A 19,880-nucleotide genomic window follows, 5' to 3' on the forward strand; every position below is an offset into this window, starting at 1 on the left:
AGAGATGCTATATACCATACCAGGAAGGCCTGTCATGCCTTGCTGTCCAGGGCAGCCCTGCCGCCCTTTAACACCAATATCTCCAGGAGGTCCAAGCTTCCCTGTAAGAAGAGTGTGGGAAAGGAGAAAAGGCATTATCATTAGATCCAGACTCAGTCTGAGAATTTCGCTATAATTTCTGCTTTGAACAGCTGCAAAAGATATCCAGCTGATGTAAGCTAGCTTGGCTGCACTGACTAGAAAGGAGCAATTCAGGTTTGTAGCAGTTGAATATGAATGTGTCACCCCACAGGCACCCTGTGTAGTTTATTGGGAAATTATCTTCTAGAAGCATGTCGACATCTCACTACCCCTCCAAAACAAAACATACCTGGGATTCCTGCACCTCCAGTTTCCCCTCTGATCCCATATGGTCCTGGTACTCCTTTATGTCCTGGATGACCTCGGGATCCTTTTTCTCCTTTGCTGCCCAAAACTCCTGGGGGGCCTGGATCTCCCTGAGAAACAGCAGGTAAAGAATTACATTACACTAAATACATTACATTCCATATTTGAATAGAGAAATCGTATGTAATCTTAAAGATTAAGTAGGTGAAATGGTTCATTATGATTTTCAGACAAAACATCAAGGTAAACTAGTCTTCTCATAATAGCACTGATCCTTTACACATAGCTAACAAAAAAAAAGATCTTTCTTTAATCTGTACAAAACAACTTCAGTCTTTAGATGTTTTCACCGGCACACAGGCTTCGCTTCAATTTTATTCTAACAGCTCCTCTTTTGATCAAACATACATTCCTTACATAATATGTAGGTATATAAAATACTGAGACACATGTATTTCCTTGAACTCCTACTGACTTTCACAACAGTGATCTCATTGTGGCTACCCAGCTAACACAGAAAATAAACAGATAATTTAGACAGATTACAGGAGTTACAGTACAGTTTACAGCCTCAACCATATATTTCCGATAATCTCTCATGTAAAAACACTCCCAGTTGCTCAACAACCAGAATATGTTGAATAAAATTGTACACAACTGACCTAACTTAGATGCTGGGTTTTTTCTTAGTAATATATTATATTCAGTAATAAGAAAAAAAACAATTCATCTTGTGTAACGATATTACTAGACTGTCAAAAAAAACAGCAGTACAATTTCAGATTACAAAACTTGCTAAAATTAGGTTTTTCTGTACTTTTTAACATAAAAGTATTCCTACTGGTGACTTTTTAAGTGCAAGTCCTTGTTCTTAATGGATTAGCAACTTTTATAGAAACAAAGTTATTTCCAAGATGTTCCATCTTTACAAATAAGAAATTCTTGCACTAAGAGAAAAATGAAATATGAAGTTAAAAAAATTTCTCCTGAGTAATGACACAATAGGATTTTCATATTTCTTGTCACTAACAAGTCACCTCCTTCTGCAAACTCTGCAGCTCTTGCTTACATGTTCTGTTTCTGCAGTCAAAGGCTCTGCTTATTGCCTAACATGACAATGTTTCCATTGCCTTTATACCTTTGGACCAGGTTCTCCTGGAGGGCCAGCAGATGGGTACCCAGGGTCTCCTTTGTCACCTGGAGAGCCACCATAGCCCAGTGGACCAGGGTCACCTGATGGTCCTGGAAAGCCTGGAGATCCCTTCTGCCCCTTCGGACCTGGAAAAATACAGATACTGATACAATTCTTAACAGGATAATAACTGTATACCACACTTCATGTTTCGTAAACTCCTGCTTGTACATTCAGATATTCATTCTTCATTAATTTACACAGCCAGTGATTTTATTTCTAAAACACATTAAAAAGAGGTTCTTATGTATAACAATATGTACATTAAAGAAGTTATATTTCATTCAGAGAGAGGGAGAACTGCATTCTGCCAGTCAAGCAAATGCTGGGGTGGCGAGGAGTTTATAGGTACTGCAAAGAATAAATTAGTCTAAGTATTGGGTAGTGTGCTTACAGCAACTGCCCAGATCTGTGCAAATGCTTCTATACAGCTCTATGAATTTGTAATATGGCTTGATAGAAAATGACCTGGAATTCCCATGTCCCCTTTGTTTCCTGGTACACCTGGGAATCCTTGTCCTCCGGGAATCCCTGGAAGACCCATAAATCCTTTGACACCTGCAAGATGAAGAAATAAGTGTCATCTTCACATGTTTGCTTAAGGCACTGGCTGGCTGACAGAGCTGTCATTTATACAGAATCCTCTACGGCCCACCTTGTCATGGTATCTTATTGTTTTATAAATCAACATGCAGCCAAAGTATAATTCTTCCTCTTGCCCCAGACACAGATAAATTATCATTATTGTCAGAAAGTCAAGCAAATAACAAGCATCTTATGTATCAACATTAAAATTAAGGTTTCTGACCATAGCACTTAGGGACAGCAACGGAAATATACTTTTGCAAATTTTCAAGATCATGAATATGTATTTACACACCAGACTCTCCTTTCATTGTCCCTGAGTCAGCCTGGTTTCCGTGCATGTCACAATCATGTTATTACTTACTCATTATACACTTCTCATAACTAGTATACTCAAGAGCTTTTTTTTATATGGCTTAGGCACTTCTTCCCCTATTCACTTATCTTCAGCTTAATTTAGCTAAATTAGCATTTAGTTTAATGACTACAAGATCTAGCTGCATTTAGAATGTCCCGATGTCTTAATTCCAAGATAGCAGCAATGCTTGAACATTTATGCAGGTAAGGTCTTATTTTCTTCCATAAAAAGTTAGGGAATAGAGGATCATTTGTTCCTGCAATGGCAACACTGCAATGACTATACAAAGTATCTTAATGACAGAATATAGCAGTGATGCTATAATAACATACAGCACAGATAATTGCCATCATGAGAGCAGCCATTTTGATTACAAGTTTAAAATTATTTCTAATTGTCACCATTTTTCTGTATCTAATTATAGTGTCATACTGTTTTCTAGAAAGAAGTTCTCTGCTTTTCAGTGAAGATCTCGTAACTTTCAAAATATAAGCCAAGCATGTAGGCTTTTAAAAGGGAATTAGAATAATTCTGGAATAAAAAAAGCTTCTGAAATATTTTGTGAACAACTGTAATGCTCGTATTTTAGATTTTTTTTTTTATAATATTGGGAATTCAAACTTCTCTTTCATTTTTGTAAATATAAATTTTTATTCATTGGCCTCATCAGCTTTTACATTTCAAAGTTATAATTATTCAGGATTTAATATTATTTTCTATTTATCACCCCAAACAATGGTCTATATTTGGAAGGAAACAAAGAATCACTTGGTGGTAGTTGTTCTGATTTTCAAATAGCAGCTTTTGAAACTGCTGTTTCAGAATTCTCAGAAAAGCTTCAGAATTAATACACAGGATGCAGTGCTGCTGCTGGAGCAGAGCTTATGTGCTAGCATTGAGGTAGTAATATCTCCACCCTCCCCATAATACAGTAATTTTCAGTATACGTATTCCACACCTGGTAGACCAGGTAGTCCTTCATACCCGTTAAGACCTGGGGGACCTTGTACACCAGCATCTCCTTTTTCTCCTCTTAGTCCCATTCTTCCTTGAACTCCTAAAACAAAGTTTCATTTAAAAATATTACAAAACAACATCTTATATTCTAAGTTTCATGTAAAGTTTAAAGTTTTGTAACTCTTAAAACTAATGAAGCAGAAGTGGAGCATAGGATTTTCACTCTGTGAAAACACACAAGCAAGACACAAGCTCACAGTTAAGGCCTGCTATACTTCTCATATGGAGACAGAAGGAAGTTTCTGAACACTTCCATAGGAAGCTGTCTACACAAAAAGCCAGATAGCATTAGTTAAGCATGTACAACTCATATACAGAGAGTCTCTATTAATATTGCAAACAAAGGAATTCTTCTGACAGTCATGTATTTCTGAACACACTCAATTTCTTTACAATCCAGCATCTAGTTGGTAAGCACACTCATTGTGGTGCTCACAGCCTAGTAAATGCATAAAAACATGAATGTATAGCATACACATACATAAGCCTCCTAGTACTACTGAAATATTAATACTGGTTTAACATCACAATAAGAGGTTTTTTAAGGAATACGGACTTGTCAAAATGGAAATAAATATTCAGTGTAATATCCAACTATCCCATAAGTAAAAAGACAGTTACAGCATTCAGCAATAATTATTTCAAAGCCATGTGACATAATGACAGAACAATGAACATGTACCTTTTAAGCCTTGTTCTCCTTTAGTCCCAATACCAACCAAAGTCTCGGATGGTCCAGGAAAACCTTTATCTCCTGGTTCCCCTTTTGCTCCAAGAAACCCTTTTCTTCCCTTTGGTCCTGGGAAGCCAGAAGAACCTGCAAGAAAATATCATGCAATTTTCTGAAGAAACCTGACTAGACAATAGCGTAAAGGAAGCAGTGAAACTCCTGCCTTCAAGGGCAGCTACATATGTAAATATAAAGTCCAAATCAACAACCTAAACTAGCTTAATTACTACAGTCATCAATAAAACATCTCTGAGCACAATTATGGCAAGAGGCGGTAATTATTTCCTATGGTCAATATATGTATAATTTTATATGTGTTGCATAGATATAATAATGATGATATTTGGAACACGAATGGGATAGAAAAAAAATATAGAGAAAAAAAGCTCTCTGCTCTTTATTTAGCAAATCACCAGCCACTCTCACAAATACCAGTGAAACAAAAGGTAGCAATTCAAAACTGCTAAAACACCCCAATGTTGTCATTCAGTCTGTAGACTGTACATACACAGAAGTCAAAGATTTATCAAGACTCAAAGAAATTCCAGTATGACACGTGTACTCAGGAGTGATAACATACATCAAGATTGATCACAAGCATGGAAGTTCCTATATTCTAAGTAATAATGAAGACAGATACTATGGCCACTTGCCTCTGACACCTGGGTTGCCTGGTCTTCCAATGATGCCAGGGGCTCCAGGAGTTCCTAACCGGCCCATTATACCTGGCTCTCCCCTTAGGCCTGTGGAATTGAAGCAATAGGAACATATTTGTTAGTATTTGACCAGTGAAACAGAACATTACTTCAAAAAACTGCACATGTGGCTGTCATTTAAGTGTTTGCTTCTTTTTTTCTCCATTTCTGCAACATAATGTGGAAGTCAGTTTTCTAGTCTTTAACCACATGAACAGCACTTACACAGTAACCCCCAGACTACCTAGATTAGTAGCTGCAACAGTTTCTATCAATGAATGAAATAACTGGCAGTGAGGAGAATGTGTCTGATATATCGACAGAGAGATGGGAGACCTGCCATGGGATGTTCTGGCTCAGGAGATGAAGGCCAGATGGGACACGAGAACACCCTTCAAATGACATCAGAAACCAAGGTTTGCATTACTGAGTCAAGCGCTACATGTTTATCATTAGTTTTACAGGTTGTATATATAAAAACGTGTGTATCATCTCCTTCCCACAGAATAATGCAGGACTGGATAGTAATGAAAAAATCCTTGTCAGAGATAAGAAGCATTACATACCCTATTTCTTTTAGTCTACGTATCAAATTTGAACACATTTTTGAAAACAAATAACCAAACAAAACCGAAAACAAAACAAAACAAAAACACCAAACCAAAACCCTACAGGGATTACCTACCTTACTTAAAGTTAGCTCTGCCTGACATGACAGAATTTGATCTGACTCCACTCTGCCACACTCTAGATCTGAACTTGCTTTTTAAGAAAATGAAGATCGCACTAACAAGCTATCTGTTTGAAAAGGGATGCTCAGTACGAACTACTGAACACTTTACACTTCCATTATGCTGGGCAGTTGCTTTGAATGTTGACTAGTCCTATTGCAGGATATTACTGTACCAAAAAAAAAGAGTAAGGCAGCCTTCTGTTCTCAGAAGACCGTTACCAAAAATTCAGTACTATGTCATGACACTTCAAGGTATGCTTGACGTTTAGGGAATGATGATTCATTTGTTTTCCATATAGATCTCAATGATATATGAAAGCTATTGATGGAAAAGTATTTCAGCATCTTCAATTTGGAGAAGCATGACCAACACCGTTTTGCAGAGACTGACTTAATTTCTGTGTCAAAACAAGTTTTTTGGAAATCCTTACCTGGCACACCAGAGATTCCTGGCCTTCCAGACTGTCCCTTGGGACCAGGTAATCCTGTATTTCCCTGAAGACCTACTAATCCAGGTTCCCCAGGCTTTCCGTAGATTCCCGGGACACTCAAACCAGGAGGACCTAGGTTTCCTTTTGAACCTTGCAAACCTCTTCCTCCTAAGAAAAATGCATTACAGTGTAGTATGGTACATCTGTCTGGAAAATAAACTTTCATCTCTATCTTTACATCACGAGCATGAAACTATTTTTGAACTCTGGCTGTTTGGGGGCTAAACGTTAGATCTATAAGACAACGTATATGTTCAGAAAAACATTAAAAGACTTGTGGTGGTGTTTTGTTTTTTTCTCAGAAAAAAGAGAAAGAACCAAACATGAAAACCCCACCCATGCTGCATTCATTCTCAAAAACAAAAAAATTCCTTTCGAGATTGCATACAGGAGAAGGACTGTGGTGCTGGGTACCCAAGTGTGTTTCTCTTGGAACAGAAATCACACGCAGTGTATGCTGGTACTTTTGAGTCCCTAAACTGGTTTTCTACCTACCTGAGCTCTTCGTCTGTTTTGTTTACCAATCACATTGCACCAAGGAATCTAAGTTCAGCCCCATACAGGAGATGTGACTGAAATATCCTTTTTACTGCGGAATTCGGGCCAGTTTGTGATTACTTTTTGTACTGTACAATGGAATCTGAATCTTAATCCATCTTAATCAGTGCCTGTGTTTCCTCCCATCTCCAGAAAGCGTATCTCATAAATGGGGTCACATTTTGTCACATGCCATCCTACAACCAATACCTAAAAACAACTTCAGCTTCCCCAGGCCATTGGAAGGCAGAAACAAAACCCAGAACCACCCAGCCAAATGGCACATTTGATTCAGAAAGTCCTACCTGGTGGGCCTGTAGCTCCCTGGCCACCTGGCAAACCTGGCAGGCCAATAAGACATTCGGCAGGTTTCCCTGGAAAACCTGGATCTCCAGGAACTCCAGGTGAGCCACGATCTCCTAAAAGAGAGGAGACTGGATTAACAATGGAATAAGTAGAAGTTTCAGGCTTTGCGTGTGCATTGTTTGACTTGGCTTCCCTTTCCTTTAAATAACTTGCTGCACTCCTTTAGCTTGTTTGACAACAGTACCTCTTAGGCCATCATCACCATCACGTCCAGCACGCCCTGGTAGGCCTAGAAGTCCTGGAAATCCAGTATCACCTTTTGAGCCAGGAATGCCATGACCTCCTGGTGAACCCAGTCTACCTGGCTCTCCAGGAATAACCATGCCTGGGTCACCCTGCAACACAGAGAAATGTAAACAATCCACCAAGTACTATGCTTTGCAAATCTACCAAAATATTTTCTCCACTGTGTGATCAATTGAATTCTTAGGTTAATTTTCTCCATTCCCTGGGAATCTTCCACATTATAATTTTTAATAGCTCTGATTCAGCAGACTGCTGGATGTTTCTTATTGACCAGCTGCAGGTTCCATACCAGAGGAGTAGTTTGTCTAGACAGCTTTTGAACTCTGTCTCCTAACTCTAAGAAATTGTTATGAAGTAATACAAGACGCTTCCCTCCATTTGGCCTTTACTGCACTGTGATGCTTGCTGTAGCTGTGAAAAGCTTTGGACCTGTACCTGAAAATTTAGTTGAAGTCTGTGCAAATACATTTTTTCTTTTATTTTATATGACAGTCACATTTTTATAAAAAAATTTATTTAAATAATTAAGGTCAGCACCCAGATGTGTCTCAGAATACCCAAAGTCAGTTACTGGGGTTTTTTTAATCATTCTTCTAAACATTGCTTTCCATGAAGACTATTTTATCACAAATGTCCCAAGTTTATGCCTGAAAGGAAAGTTTGAATTGTTTTTTTTTGGCTGACTGAATTGCTGCTTGTTTTGAATACTAGCTTTGAGTACCAGCATATCAATATGTTCATAAAACAGTTCAGCAGAGCTGAGCTTATACCAATCACTGATGATATATTTGGACTACAAAGGCCACTCCACATCCAGCTGTTCTGTGGCATCAAATGCAGATTAAATAATAACTAAAAAAAGAAAAATAAATCCACAAACCCATACCCCACAATTTGTCATGTCAAAAAAAACCACAAAAGAATGACATATGAGCACACACAAAAAAGAAATGCCACCTTTTCATTTAGGTGTTACTATTCTATTCAAATTTGAATCCTGACTACAGAGTAGTCAAGAATCCTGCATTTACATAAGCCATCAGTAGAGTAGCTTCTGCTAATCAGCAAGAGTGGTTGCTTTTACCTCCAACCTACTTTTACACTTCAATCCAACAGAGCAGTTGCTTAAATTAAATACATCCTTACTTGTCACTGACCTCCATCAAATATGTGCTTAATTGCAACTGCTGAATAGTCATCTTTTCAAAAGCTGTGGCCTTAATTTCTTGCTGTAAGCAATGAAATATCCTCCTCATGCTCTGGAAACTGAAGTATCAAAACATCCCAAATACTTGGGGTTCTGAAATCCTGTATCTGAATTTAGTATTTTGGCTTGAGCCCCTGTATATATCTAAACAATTTCATTTCTTAGTTTGTGCATCACTGGTCAGGAGATACAGGAACTCCTATTTTCCTTACACTTCTTAATTTATTTGCTCAGTGTCACATTTAATGAATGGGACCTATGGAAAAGTCTGTGCTGTATTTCTAACCAAACCTTTTCTCCTGGTTGTCCTAGGTTTCCAGCTCGGCCTGGATCTCCAATCTTCCCTTCACAACCTGGTGACCCTCTGCCTCCTGCAAGTCCTTTATCTCCTGCATAAAGAATTAAATGGCAGTACAGATGCTATGGTTACGACCTTATTTTACAAACGGCTATTTGTACGGATGCAATTGAGAGCCTCTGACACTAAAGTATCTTACATGAGCTGAAGACAACATCTTGATTTCAGAATTTACGTGACACACTGCATCTCGTTCCTTACATATTCACTCAACATCGACTGTAACACTGCTTGGTTCCTGGCTTCAAATCAGTTGTTTTAACATATCTATTTTATTTTTTTTTTTTTTTTAGTGAAGCTATTCTGATGTCAGTTCCCAACTGTTTTCTTTAACAAGCAGCTTGGCAGGAGTTTTAGTATCAGAGCTTTCTTCTCCTCCTCCCTGCACCTTTGACAGGATTATGAGAATAGTTCTTAATATTTTTAGTGGCTGAAGAGGGGTATGACTTTGCATGAGAAATGGCCAAATACACAGAATTCAAAATGCTTTTTATTACCTGTACATTAGAGCAGGAATTGCATTGTACATAACCAAAACTGTTTAAAGTACTGGCACTTATACAGCTCGGTCTCTGTAACACATATCCAGGTAAAGAGAATCCATCTGAAGTAAGCATGGCACTCAGATGAGCTACACCTGTTTAGGCAGTATTCCAGGAAGTATCAATGTCTTTTAAAATATTTTCCTACTGCCAGCTTTGATACTTGATTCTCTGGAATACATCAAAAACTTTCAAACTTGCAATTTGTAATCCTGAAGGCAGTAAATTACAAGAGCATTAAAAACACTTGCCTGTCTGATTTTTTTTAACTTGTTGATTGTTTTTAATGCAGATTAAAAAAAAAGACCTTTTTTTTTTTGAAGATGAAGATCAAAATTAGTATTTTACCTTTTGGACCTGGTGTTCCAGGAAATCCAAGCCCTGGAAAGCCTGTGTCACCTGTTGGCCCTGGATGTCCTGAATCACCTGGCTGACCTCTTGCTCCAACCTTACCTGTACAAAGAAAAGTAGTAAACTGTGATGTATCTTACGATAGAACATCAACTTGTAAGATTAGATGTTTTATAGTTTATCTTTATTAATTAGGACACCACTGTAGATTGTTAGAACTTAGACACTATTTCTCTTCCACAGCAGGTTTTCGCAGTTAAAATGCTAATTGTGTTCACAGTATCAAAGCAGACATGAGTCTGTGACTTAAGTTTTTATGCAATCTGTCCAAATTCCAGAATTCTAGGAACAACTATATGCAGATACAAACCTTGCACTTGTTGAGAGCATACAAACACATATTACAGGGGTGAGACTTGGAACAGAAGCAACTATAAGAACAGAAGCTACCATAAAGCTGCGACAAATTTTCCTATGCTATTCAGGGCAGCTTTAAGGACTATTGCAAAATCAAAGCAAAGATGCCTTACGATTAGCCTCAATGTCACTTACTGTCCTTCGGTGCATTCAAAAATTCTGAAAAATTTAAAACACCAGGAACCAAAAAAATCCCACCTAGAACCCAAGCCCAAAACCCGCCCAAAAAAGGAAACTCAGGTTCTTACTATCTTAGAACAATGGTTACTAACAGTCACTTTGAAAAGCAACTGGAAACTTAGTAATACAATTAATTTTTTGACTGTGCCCCTGCAAAGCATGAGAAGGACCAAGGGCTTCAGGAAGTTTAAGAATGCTTTAACCTAATTTTGCTCCTTCTGTTTTGAAGGTTGCAGCACTCCCAGCATAATTTAGGATAGGCTTTTGTCAGAATTATGCCAGAGGTGCCCTTCTGGATATACAAGGTGTGGCACAGGCATCAGATGTTTCTGGTTCTTGGAGGAACCAAGTCATAGCACAGGACTGCTTGGAATCTCTGCCATACTGCACACCATGGACTTGGCCTTGTGTGCCCTTCCTATTCACATCCACTTCCCCTAGTCTTCTTGAAAAGGATGTTACAGGTAATTCCATAGTTTCTGTACCACAGAAATACCTTTTATAGTTATTTCAAAGTATCCCAACAGTTTTATCTGGCCAGAGCTGGGAGAGAAATTCCAATCAGATCAGCTCTGATTTTTACTGTATTTAGTGCAGATGTACTCACCAGGCACTCCTGGGGGTCCAGGTAAACCATCTGGTCCTTGAGGTCCTGGCAATGCAGGTAATGGAGTTATCCTACTGGTCTCTCCTTTCAGACCTTCAGCAAATACATAATCAAAGATTACAAAGGCTTATAGGTTGGCAATATGTAATCTTAAGCATTTAAAAATATTAGTGATCAATCTAACTCTTTTAAAAATGCAGTCTTCTACAGTTCCAATATTTCTGAAACTCTAGCAAACTTTGAAAAGCCTTCAGATCCTGGCTTCATAAAGCAAAAGAATTTTATTGACACCAAGCCCACTTGCAGCCTTCCTCTCAGCCCTTCCACAGTCTACTGGAGACCCAGAAAAGGAAATACAAAGTCAGCAGAAAAATGATGCAATTGAGAAATGCTTAATCTGCAACTCCATTTCATAAAGATTTAATGAGTATTCTCTTTCAGAAACGTTGTCTATATCTGCCATCCAACTTTGAGTTCTTCCAGATTGTGATTGCCTATAAATACATACACTGGTATGTTTTCAGCACTCAAAAATGGTTAAGTCCTTCATATTTGGCTGAGGGGAGACCTTATTGCTCTGTACAACTATCTGGAAAGAGGTTGTAGTGAGGTGGGGGTCAGTCTCTTTTCCCAAGTAACTAGCGACAGGATGAGAGGAAATGGCTACAAGTTGTATCAGTGGAGGTTTAGATTGGATATTAGGAAAAAATTCTGTACTGAAAGAGTGGTCAGACTCTGGAACGGGCTGCCCAGAGAGGTGGTGGAGTCACCATCCCTGAAGGCGTTTAGAAAACATGTGGACGTGGCACTCTGGGACATGGTTTAGGAGGCTTGGGGGTACTGGGCTGACAGTTGGACTCGATGACCTTAGAGGCCTTTTCCAACCTTAATGATTCTATGACTCTATGATTTTTCCCTAATGACTTAGCTCACGCTGACGATGATGATGACTGGATATGTATTTAAAGACTCTTTTTTCATGGTGAGGACAGTCAAGCACTGGAACAGGTTGCCCAGAGATGATATGCTATCTTGGTCCTTGGAGGTTTTCAAGGTCCAACCGGATAAAGCCATGAGTAATTTGGTATGATCTTATAGCTGACCCTGCTTTGAGTGGGAGTTTGGACTAAAGACCTTACAGGGTTGCTTCCAACCTCAATTGTCTTATGACCCTTAGGCTATTGCTATTATCTGCAGTGAGACCAAAGTTGGAACAATGCTGTGTAAATCTCATCCCAAGAAAAACTTACTATGTTTCATGATCATGTCTTTGACTTCAATCTATCTCTGCAATTTTAATCAAGTGCTCTTTAACATAGGTAGAACATAGTAAAATAGGAAGTTACAAACCAGCTTCTCCAGGTAATCCAGGTGGACCAGGTATTCCTTTAGAGCCTTTGAAACCTCTTATTCCTTGTGGTCCATATCCTGGCAGTCCAGGAAGCCCCATCTCTCCAGGAAGACCAAGACTGCCAGGGAATCCAGGTAGTCCTCTATCTCCTTTTGACCTAGCCAGTCCCTATTAACGATTACACATGTGTGTATACCAAGCGTTACTTGCTTTCCACACCAGCTTCCACAACAACACGACCGATACTCTGTCTGACTGTAATCTTGCATTACTTTAGCAACAGAGTAGCTGTGCTAATTTAAGAGCAATTTTTCCTCTGATTTACTTGTGATTAAAGGAATATAAATGTTCATATCAATGGTTACGAATAGAGGGCTATTAAGAGTGAAATAGTACAAATAAATACAACAGCTTGATTTTTCAATCACTGTGTCATTACACTGTACACTTTTTTTTTCTTTATAAAACAGGTTTGGTTAAAAAAACCCAACGAACCCTCAGCTCTAATCCTCCTTGAATACTGTCAAGTCAGGTTTAGAGACTTATATCTGAATCACTTTTAGAGTTTCTCAGCCAACAGAATACAACAATAATTGTTACTTTTTGTTTCTGCTGAACAAAGAGCTCTGCCCTAATGATTCTAGTTTTCTGGTCAGTCCTCCCAGCTTTTGTGGTTTCTCTCAGCCCTCACTGAAGATTAAGTCCTAAAGACTGAACAGAAATTATTTGAATTATTATGTCCGTTTAAGCATTATAAGTAGTCAGGTTTTACTCTCATTCATCATAAGAATCCAAGACAATGGTCCAGTATAAATATCCAAACCAGCAGCACAACAGACTGCCAAGGTTTTTAAGCAACATGTATCTATGCTAGCCTCATCTCTCTGGTATTACATCATTACTCTCATTCTTTCATACATATTGGTTATGCATATTGGTTGCTATAGGTGAGCATAGTACCCCTAAATCAGGTAGGTAGAGGATATTCAGTAAAAGTATCTGAATAGATAAACCAGACTGTTGTACAAGATTTAAACACTGACTTAAGTTTTCACAAATTCTATATTAATTGCAAATGGTGCATACCTACCTCTTCACCTTTAGAACCCTTGGATCCTTTAGAGCCAGGTCTTCCTGGAAATCCACTTGAACCTTTTCTTCCTTTGTCTCCTTTGGCCCCTGGATCTCCTTGCTCACCTTTTGGCCCTTCTGGATACACATATCCTGGCTCACCTTTTGATCCTTTATGTCCCTGATCTCCTCTAAAACCTGGAGGTCCCTGGAACAAAGCAATCAAAAGCATTTCAGTGCTAGACATATGTCTGCTTTTTTTAAAAAAAAAAAAAAACAAAACATCAAATACCTGAGAGTGGTTCTCTTTATTCTCATCTTTATTCACTGTAATGGTACACTTCAACGAACATGGTTTTTCAGGTTTGTTTTTCTTTTGTTTTTTTTTCTCCTGCCTTTACTGCTTTTGGCTCTGATTATCATTTCATTTATAATACTATAAGCAAGAATAATGCAGGATCATTTAATGGATCAGACTGTTAGCTACCTTTCTTGCACAAAAGGGCAAGAAAGTACCTTAAAACCTAATTAGAGATTTCTCCTTCACATGGGAGTATCTCCCCAGGGACACTAAAAACAACCACAGTTGGCTCTGTTTGCAATTAACTTCTCCTCTCCCTTCTTTCCCTCTCAAAGTGGGTACTCTATCCTAGCCAAAACCAGTACAAGCTGAAAGTACACTGGGCTGTAGTAACCTTGGGCTCATGTACTTTTGGGAACCTTCTGAAAAAAAATGATTAGCAGACCTTTCATTCTGCAGCTGTATGGCAACCACCACAACTACTTGCACATGATGTTTTTTTATTGTTCAGCACCAACTGAAATCTCCCACAAATAATTACTACTACAGGTACAAGTTAGAACAACCAAGCGGTATGTCTGTTACAGCAAGTGTCAGCATTCCCTCTCCGTAATGTTTCCCGATGGGAATGTCCTTTGCACCCCTGAGGAGGGTATTATGAGAAGCAAGTTTCTCTGCACAGCTGGGGCTTTAGCAAGTCCCAAGTATGCTGGAAACAAGAGAAGTCTGACAACGATCACAGCACACAAAACTATATATATGCTTTACAGCCACTACCATGATTATAGAATTATGTAGATGAACAGAAGTTAACTGTGAACTACCCATATCAGGCAGAAAAAGCAGCCTAGCCATCATGAAATACAGCACAGGTAAATCACACAGGTATTTACCTGCCTCACTGCCTGGGCTGAACTTATCACTGCACTGAACAAAACAGGTTAGTAAAACTAGGTCAGCTGTGTACACATTACAGTCTCTACCCAAGCCTCCCATGCAGACACATTCATTACTACAGAAAGAAAACTGTTGAGATCACCCAGTAAGACAATGCATGTAACACCAGCCGTGGGGTTTCTTTGAAATAATTCTTGCGGGATCCAAAAAATAATCTGAAAAACCCAGGTCTTACTTGAGCTCCTGGAAACCCTGGTGCTCCTGGGGAACCTGGAGAACCTTTTGGACCTGTTGTTCCTTCTCTACCTGCAAAAGAAACAGCATATTTTGTAAATAAAAATGAACATAAGGACATAACTCTTCCATGTGGGCACAAATGACGCTGCAAGCCAGAGCCTGGGCAGAACTAAGCAAGACTATAAAGCTCTGGGAAAGCAAGCCAAAAGTATTGGTGCCCAAGTTATCTTCTACTCCATATTACCCGTTGGAGAAAAAAAGGTGATTAGAAATAGGCAAATAATACAAATCAACTCCTGGTTCTGTGGCTGGTGTCAATGTGAGGGTTTTGATTTTTATGACGACAGGAGGTTTTTTAACAACCATAGGCTGCTAGAGAGGGATGGACTCCACCTGTCTGGAAGGGGCAAGGGAATCTTTGGCAGAAGGCTGGCAAACTTGGTGAGAAGGGCTTTAAACTCAGGAACTCGGTGGGAGGAGGACAAACTGGCAATGCTAATGCCACCACACACAATGGGGGAATAAGACAGGACAACCTGAGCAGTGATGAAGGTGCCATAGTGGCCTCATGCAATGGCAACTAGGAGACCAACCACCTCAAGGGCTTGCATGGCTATACTAGGTCCTCATACACCCCTCTGGGGAAACCTGTATGCTCAAGTACCTTTCTGAAACGCCTGTACACCCACGCACGCAGCATTGAGTGCGTGCATTGAGCTCTGCCTTGGAGTGGAAGGAGAGCAAGTTGAGAGCTTATGGGTAAAAATTAAGGGACAGCCAAATATGGGTGACACTGTAGTGGGCTTTTGCTACAGGCACCTGATCAAGAAGAGGAAGTTGATGAAGCCTTCTACAGACAGCTAGAAGTAGCCTCACAATTGCAGGTCCTGGTCCTCATGGGGGACTTCAACCACCCTCATATTTGCTGGAAAAGCAACACAGCAAGCCACGCACAATCCAGAAGGTTCCTGCAGAGCGGAGGACAACTTTTTGATACAGGTGTTGGAGGAGCCAACAAGGCAAGATGTACTGCTCAACTTTATCCTAACAAACAAGGAAGGTCTGACTGAGGATGTGAGGGTTGGGGGTAGCCTTGTCTGCAGTGACCATGAGATGGTCAAGTTTAGGATACTGTGAGGTAGAAGCAGGGCTACGAGTCAGGTTACAACTTTGGACTTCAAGAGGGCCAACTCTGGCATCTTCAAAGACCTGCTAGGAGGAATCCCATGGGCTAGGGCTCTGGAAGGCAGGGAGGTCCAAGAGAGCTGGACAGCATTCAAGGACCACTTCCTCCAAGCTCAAGATCGGTGCATCCCCAGGAGGAAGAAGTCAGGCAGAGGAGCCAGGAGACCCGCATGGATGAGCAAAGAGTTTCTAGAGAAGCTCAAATGGAAGAGGGTGGTTCACAGTATGTGGAAAAAGGGACTGGCCACTTGGGAGGAATATAGAAATGCTGTCAGTGTATGCAGAGATGCAACAAGGAAGGCCAAGGCCCACTTGGAATTAAATCTGGCAAGGCATGTCAAAGATAACAAGAAGGGCTTATTTAAATACATCAGCAGTAAAAGGAAGACTGGGGATACAGTGGGCCCACTGCTGAACAAGGAACAGGCCCTGACGACGCAGGATGCAGAGAAGGCAGAGTTACTGAATGCCTTCTTTGCCTCCATCTTTACTGCTAAGGCTGGCCCTCAGGCTGGCCCTCAGGCATCTCAGCCCCCAGAGAAGAGAAGAAAAGTCTGGAGAAAGGAAGACTTACCATCAGTTGAGAGGATTGGGTCAGAGATCACCCATGCAAACTGGATCCTTGCAAACCCATGGGTCTTGATGGGATGCACCTACGAGTGCTGAGGGAGCTGGCAGATGTTCTTGATGAGCTACTCTCCATCATCTTTGAAAGGTTGTGGAGGACAGGAGAGGTGCCCAAGGACTGGAGGAAAGCAAATGTCACTCCAATCTTCAAAAAGGGCAAGAAGGAGGACCTGGGAAACTATAGGCCAGTCAGCCTCACCTCCATCCTGAGAAAGGTGATGGAGCAGTTCGTTCTGGAGGTCATCTCCAGGCATGTAGAGGACAAGAAGGCTATCAGAAACAGTCAACATGGATTCATCAAGGGAAGCTCATGCTTGACCAACCTGATAGCCGCCTATGATGGCATGACTGGCTGGGTCGATGAAGGGAGAGCAGTGGATGTTGTCTATCTTGACTTCAGTAAGGCATTCGACACTGTCTCCCATAGCCTCCTCACAGGCAAGCTAAGGAGGTGTGGGTTGGATGAATGGACAGAGAGGTGGACAGAGAACTGGCTCAACAACAGAACTCCGAGGGTCGTGATCAATGGAGCAGAGTCTGGGTGGAGTCCTATCACTAGTGGTGTTCCCCAGGGGACTGTGCTGGCTCCAGCCCTGTTCAACATATTCATCAATGACCTGGATGATGGGATAGAGTGTAACCTCAGCAAGTTCTCTGATGATACCAAGCTGGGAGGAGTGGCTGATACACCAGAAGGCTGTGCTGCCATCCAACGAGACCTCGACAGGCTGGAGAGCTGGGCCGAGGGGAACCTGATGAAATTCAACAAGAGCAAGTGCAAGGTCCTGCACCTGGGGAGGAACAACCCCATGCATCAGTACAGGCCGGGGGCTGAGCTACTGGAAAGCGGCTCTGTTGAGAAGGACCTGGGAGTGCTGGTGAACAACAAGTTGACCATGAGGCAGCAATGTGCCCTTGTGGCCAAGATGGCCAACAATATCCTGGGCTGCATTAAAAGGAGTGTGGCCAGCAGATTGAGAGAGGCTATCCTCCCCTTCTACTCTGCCCTAGTGTGACCACATCTGGAGTACTCTGTCCAGTTTTGGGCCCCCTAGTTTAAGAACAATGTGGAACTGCTTGAGCAAGTCCAGCAGAGAGCTACCAATATGATCAGGGGGCTGGAGCATCTCCCTTATGAGGAAAGGCTGAGAGACCTGGCTTTGTTTAGCCTGGAGAAGAGAAGACTATGGGGGCATTTCATCAATACCTATATGTATCTAAAGGGTGGGTGTCAGAATGATGGGACTAGGCTCTTTTCAATAGTGCCCAATGACAGAACAAGGGGCAATGGGCACAGGTTGGAACACAGGAAGTTCCACCTCAATATGAGAAAAAACTTATTTCCTGTGAGGGTGCCAGAGCAGTGGCACAGGCTGCCCAGGGAGGCCGTAGAGTCTCCTTCCCTGGAAATATTCAAAACCCGCCTGGACGCGTTCCTGTGCCCCCTGCTCTGGGTGGGCCTGCTCAAGCAGGGGGGTTGGACAAGATGATCTCCAGAGGTCCCTTCCAAACCCTACCATTCTGTGATTCTGTGAACTTTGACAAACTCCATAATCACACCCAGCATTGCATGTTTCTTCTTGTTACATTGACTGCATCATCATAGACTGGACCTGGCTTCAGGGTGCACCTAAGCCTATTAGCACTCTGACTTCACTTCTTTTAGGGCTTGTGCTCCTATCAGTGGGTGGAGCTGCATCAGGCACTCACACTCATCACAACCTCAGGGCTAATTCAAGAACCGCATGCTGCAGACGTGCCCATACCTGATTCTCATGCTAAGAGCAAAATCACTGGCATTTCCTACTATCCTGTTAGAAACAACAAGATAATTTACCAGGCATGCCATCTTGGCCATGTGGCCCAGGAGAACCAGGAAGACCAGGTATTCCTGGAATATAGCTGCAATCAGTACACACACAAGCTTCATCACCTAGAATGAAAATAATTCATTAGTTGTTCCACAGCAAGTCATTCCCAAGCTTAACTAATGTGTTACATAGTTTGTTATAGAGAGCAGCTAAGACTTTTGGCCAGGGAGCAGTAGGAACATGGCCTTAGTTTTAATGGAAGATCACTTCCAACACAGTACAAAATTACCTGTGGTCAGAGGGTGAATCAGAACTGATTACATATCATTTAAAATGCAGGAACATTTAGTTTAAATCTCATTATTTTTTTCAAGTCTAGTTTTAGTAAACCATTTGGATGTAGTCACTCTACTAAATAAGCCAAATTCTTTCAAAAGAAGAACGGGATGTAGGCTTCAAACTAACATGGCTCGTTAAGCACCTGGGTAGCTTTAATGACTGGCAAGTGGCAAGGAGATTCAGCAGCTCCTGTGATGATATTTGCAGAATTAACCTTCTCTCAGAGAACAATTGTTGACGTTGAACATACCAATAGGAGAATATGAAAGCCCTACCAACCTGTAATAATTGTTTGTCCCAGTAAAAATCTACACCCTGGCTGCAGTGCTGTACTACCAGTGTGCAGCACTGGCACTTGCACTGCTTTTTTAGCTGCTGTTTACCATAAGGGGAGGAAGACATCTTGCTATCCCTAATAAATTTTCTTAAATGTTTGAACTCATCAAATGGCTTAAGAGGTAAATTAAATTAAAAATTTCATGAGGACCCATGAAGATTACTGGATTGTACCATCTATCTCTGAGTGATAGTTTTCTGAAACTGACCTTTCATGCCAATATCTCCTGGAGGTCCCGGAGGTCCTGTACACCCTTGCTCTCCAGGAAGTCCTGGTAGGCCTGTTCTAAATGTTACTCTACCTGTTAATGAAATGAGCATGGCACCATTACATCAGCAGATTATTCTGACAAGTCTCTATTCGCTAAGAGAGAAAAAAAGTTGCAGGGATAAGCTGGAAACAGTATTCTGATCCTTATGGGTCCCTTCCAACTCGAGATATTCTATGACTCATTCAAAAGAGACAACTACCTGGATAAGGGTAAATCCAAAACACCAGTAACTGGAAGTACTTGAAGATAAATATGGTAATGCCAAAGTAAATCTCAGCAGATTGTTGGACCCATCTGTTTGGCCTTTAAAAAGTGTAGTCCCTTCTGGGGAAAGTATTTCCATTTTATTTGAATAAATAGAAACATAATTCTTTCTTTTACCAGGAATGGAAAGGAAACTTATCTTTTAATCTAAATTATTAATGCTGCCCATGTATCTTTGACAGAATTATTC

General features: G+C 40.7%; 1 protein-coding gene across 1 annotated transcript in view; it reads right to left on the reverse strand.

Annotated features, from left to right (window-relative positions):
- COL4A3 (collagen type IV alpha 3 chain) overlaps positions 1–19,880 on the reverse strand; it is a 67,443-nt gene that overhangs the window by 12,330 nt on the left and 35,233 nt on the right. Inside the window, exons 22-39 of the mRNA XM_064457766.1 lie at positions 19,364–19,456; positions 18,506–18,601; positions 14,855–14,925; positions 13,441–13,629; positions 12,350–12,518; positions 11,000–11,092; positions 9,793–9,897; positions 8,836–8,933; positions 7,276–7,426; positions 7,031–7,144; positions 6,129–6,296; positions 4,923–5,012; positions 4,222–4,356; positions 3,481–3,579; positions 2,048–2,137; positions 1,526–1,665; positions 371–497; positions 21–101 (exon numbers count right to left, since the gene is read on the reverse strand). Coding sequence (XP_064313836.1) covers positions 21–101; positions 371–497; positions 1,526–1,665; positions 2,048–2,137; positions 3,481–3,579; positions 4,222–4,356; positions 4,923–5,012; positions 6,129–6,296; positions 7,031–7,144; positions 7,276–7,426; positions 8,836–8,933; positions 9,793–9,897; positions 11,000–11,092; positions 12,350–12,518; positions 13,441–13,629; positions 14,855–14,925; positions 18,506–18,601; positions 19,364–19,456 — 2,109 coding nt within the window. The remainder of the gene's footprint in view (positions 1–20; positions 102–370; positions 498–1,525; positions 1,666–2,047; positions 2,138–3,480; positions 3,580–4,221; positions 4,357–4,922; positions 5,013–6,128; positions 6,297–7,030; positions 7,145–7,275; positions 7,427–8,835; positions 8,934–9,792; positions 9,898–10,999; positions 11,093–12,349; positions 12,519–13,440; positions 13,630–14,854; positions 14,926–18,505; positions 18,602–19,363; positions 19,457–19,880) is intronic.

The sequence above is a fragment of the Phalacrocorax carbo genome, chromosome 7 (genome assembly GCF_963921805.1).
Source record: "Phalacrocorax carbo chromosome 7, bPhaCar2.1, whole genome shotgun sequence".
NCBI lineage: Eukaryota > Metazoa > Chordata > Aves > Suliformes > Phalacrocoracidae > Phalacrocorax > Phalacrocorax carbo.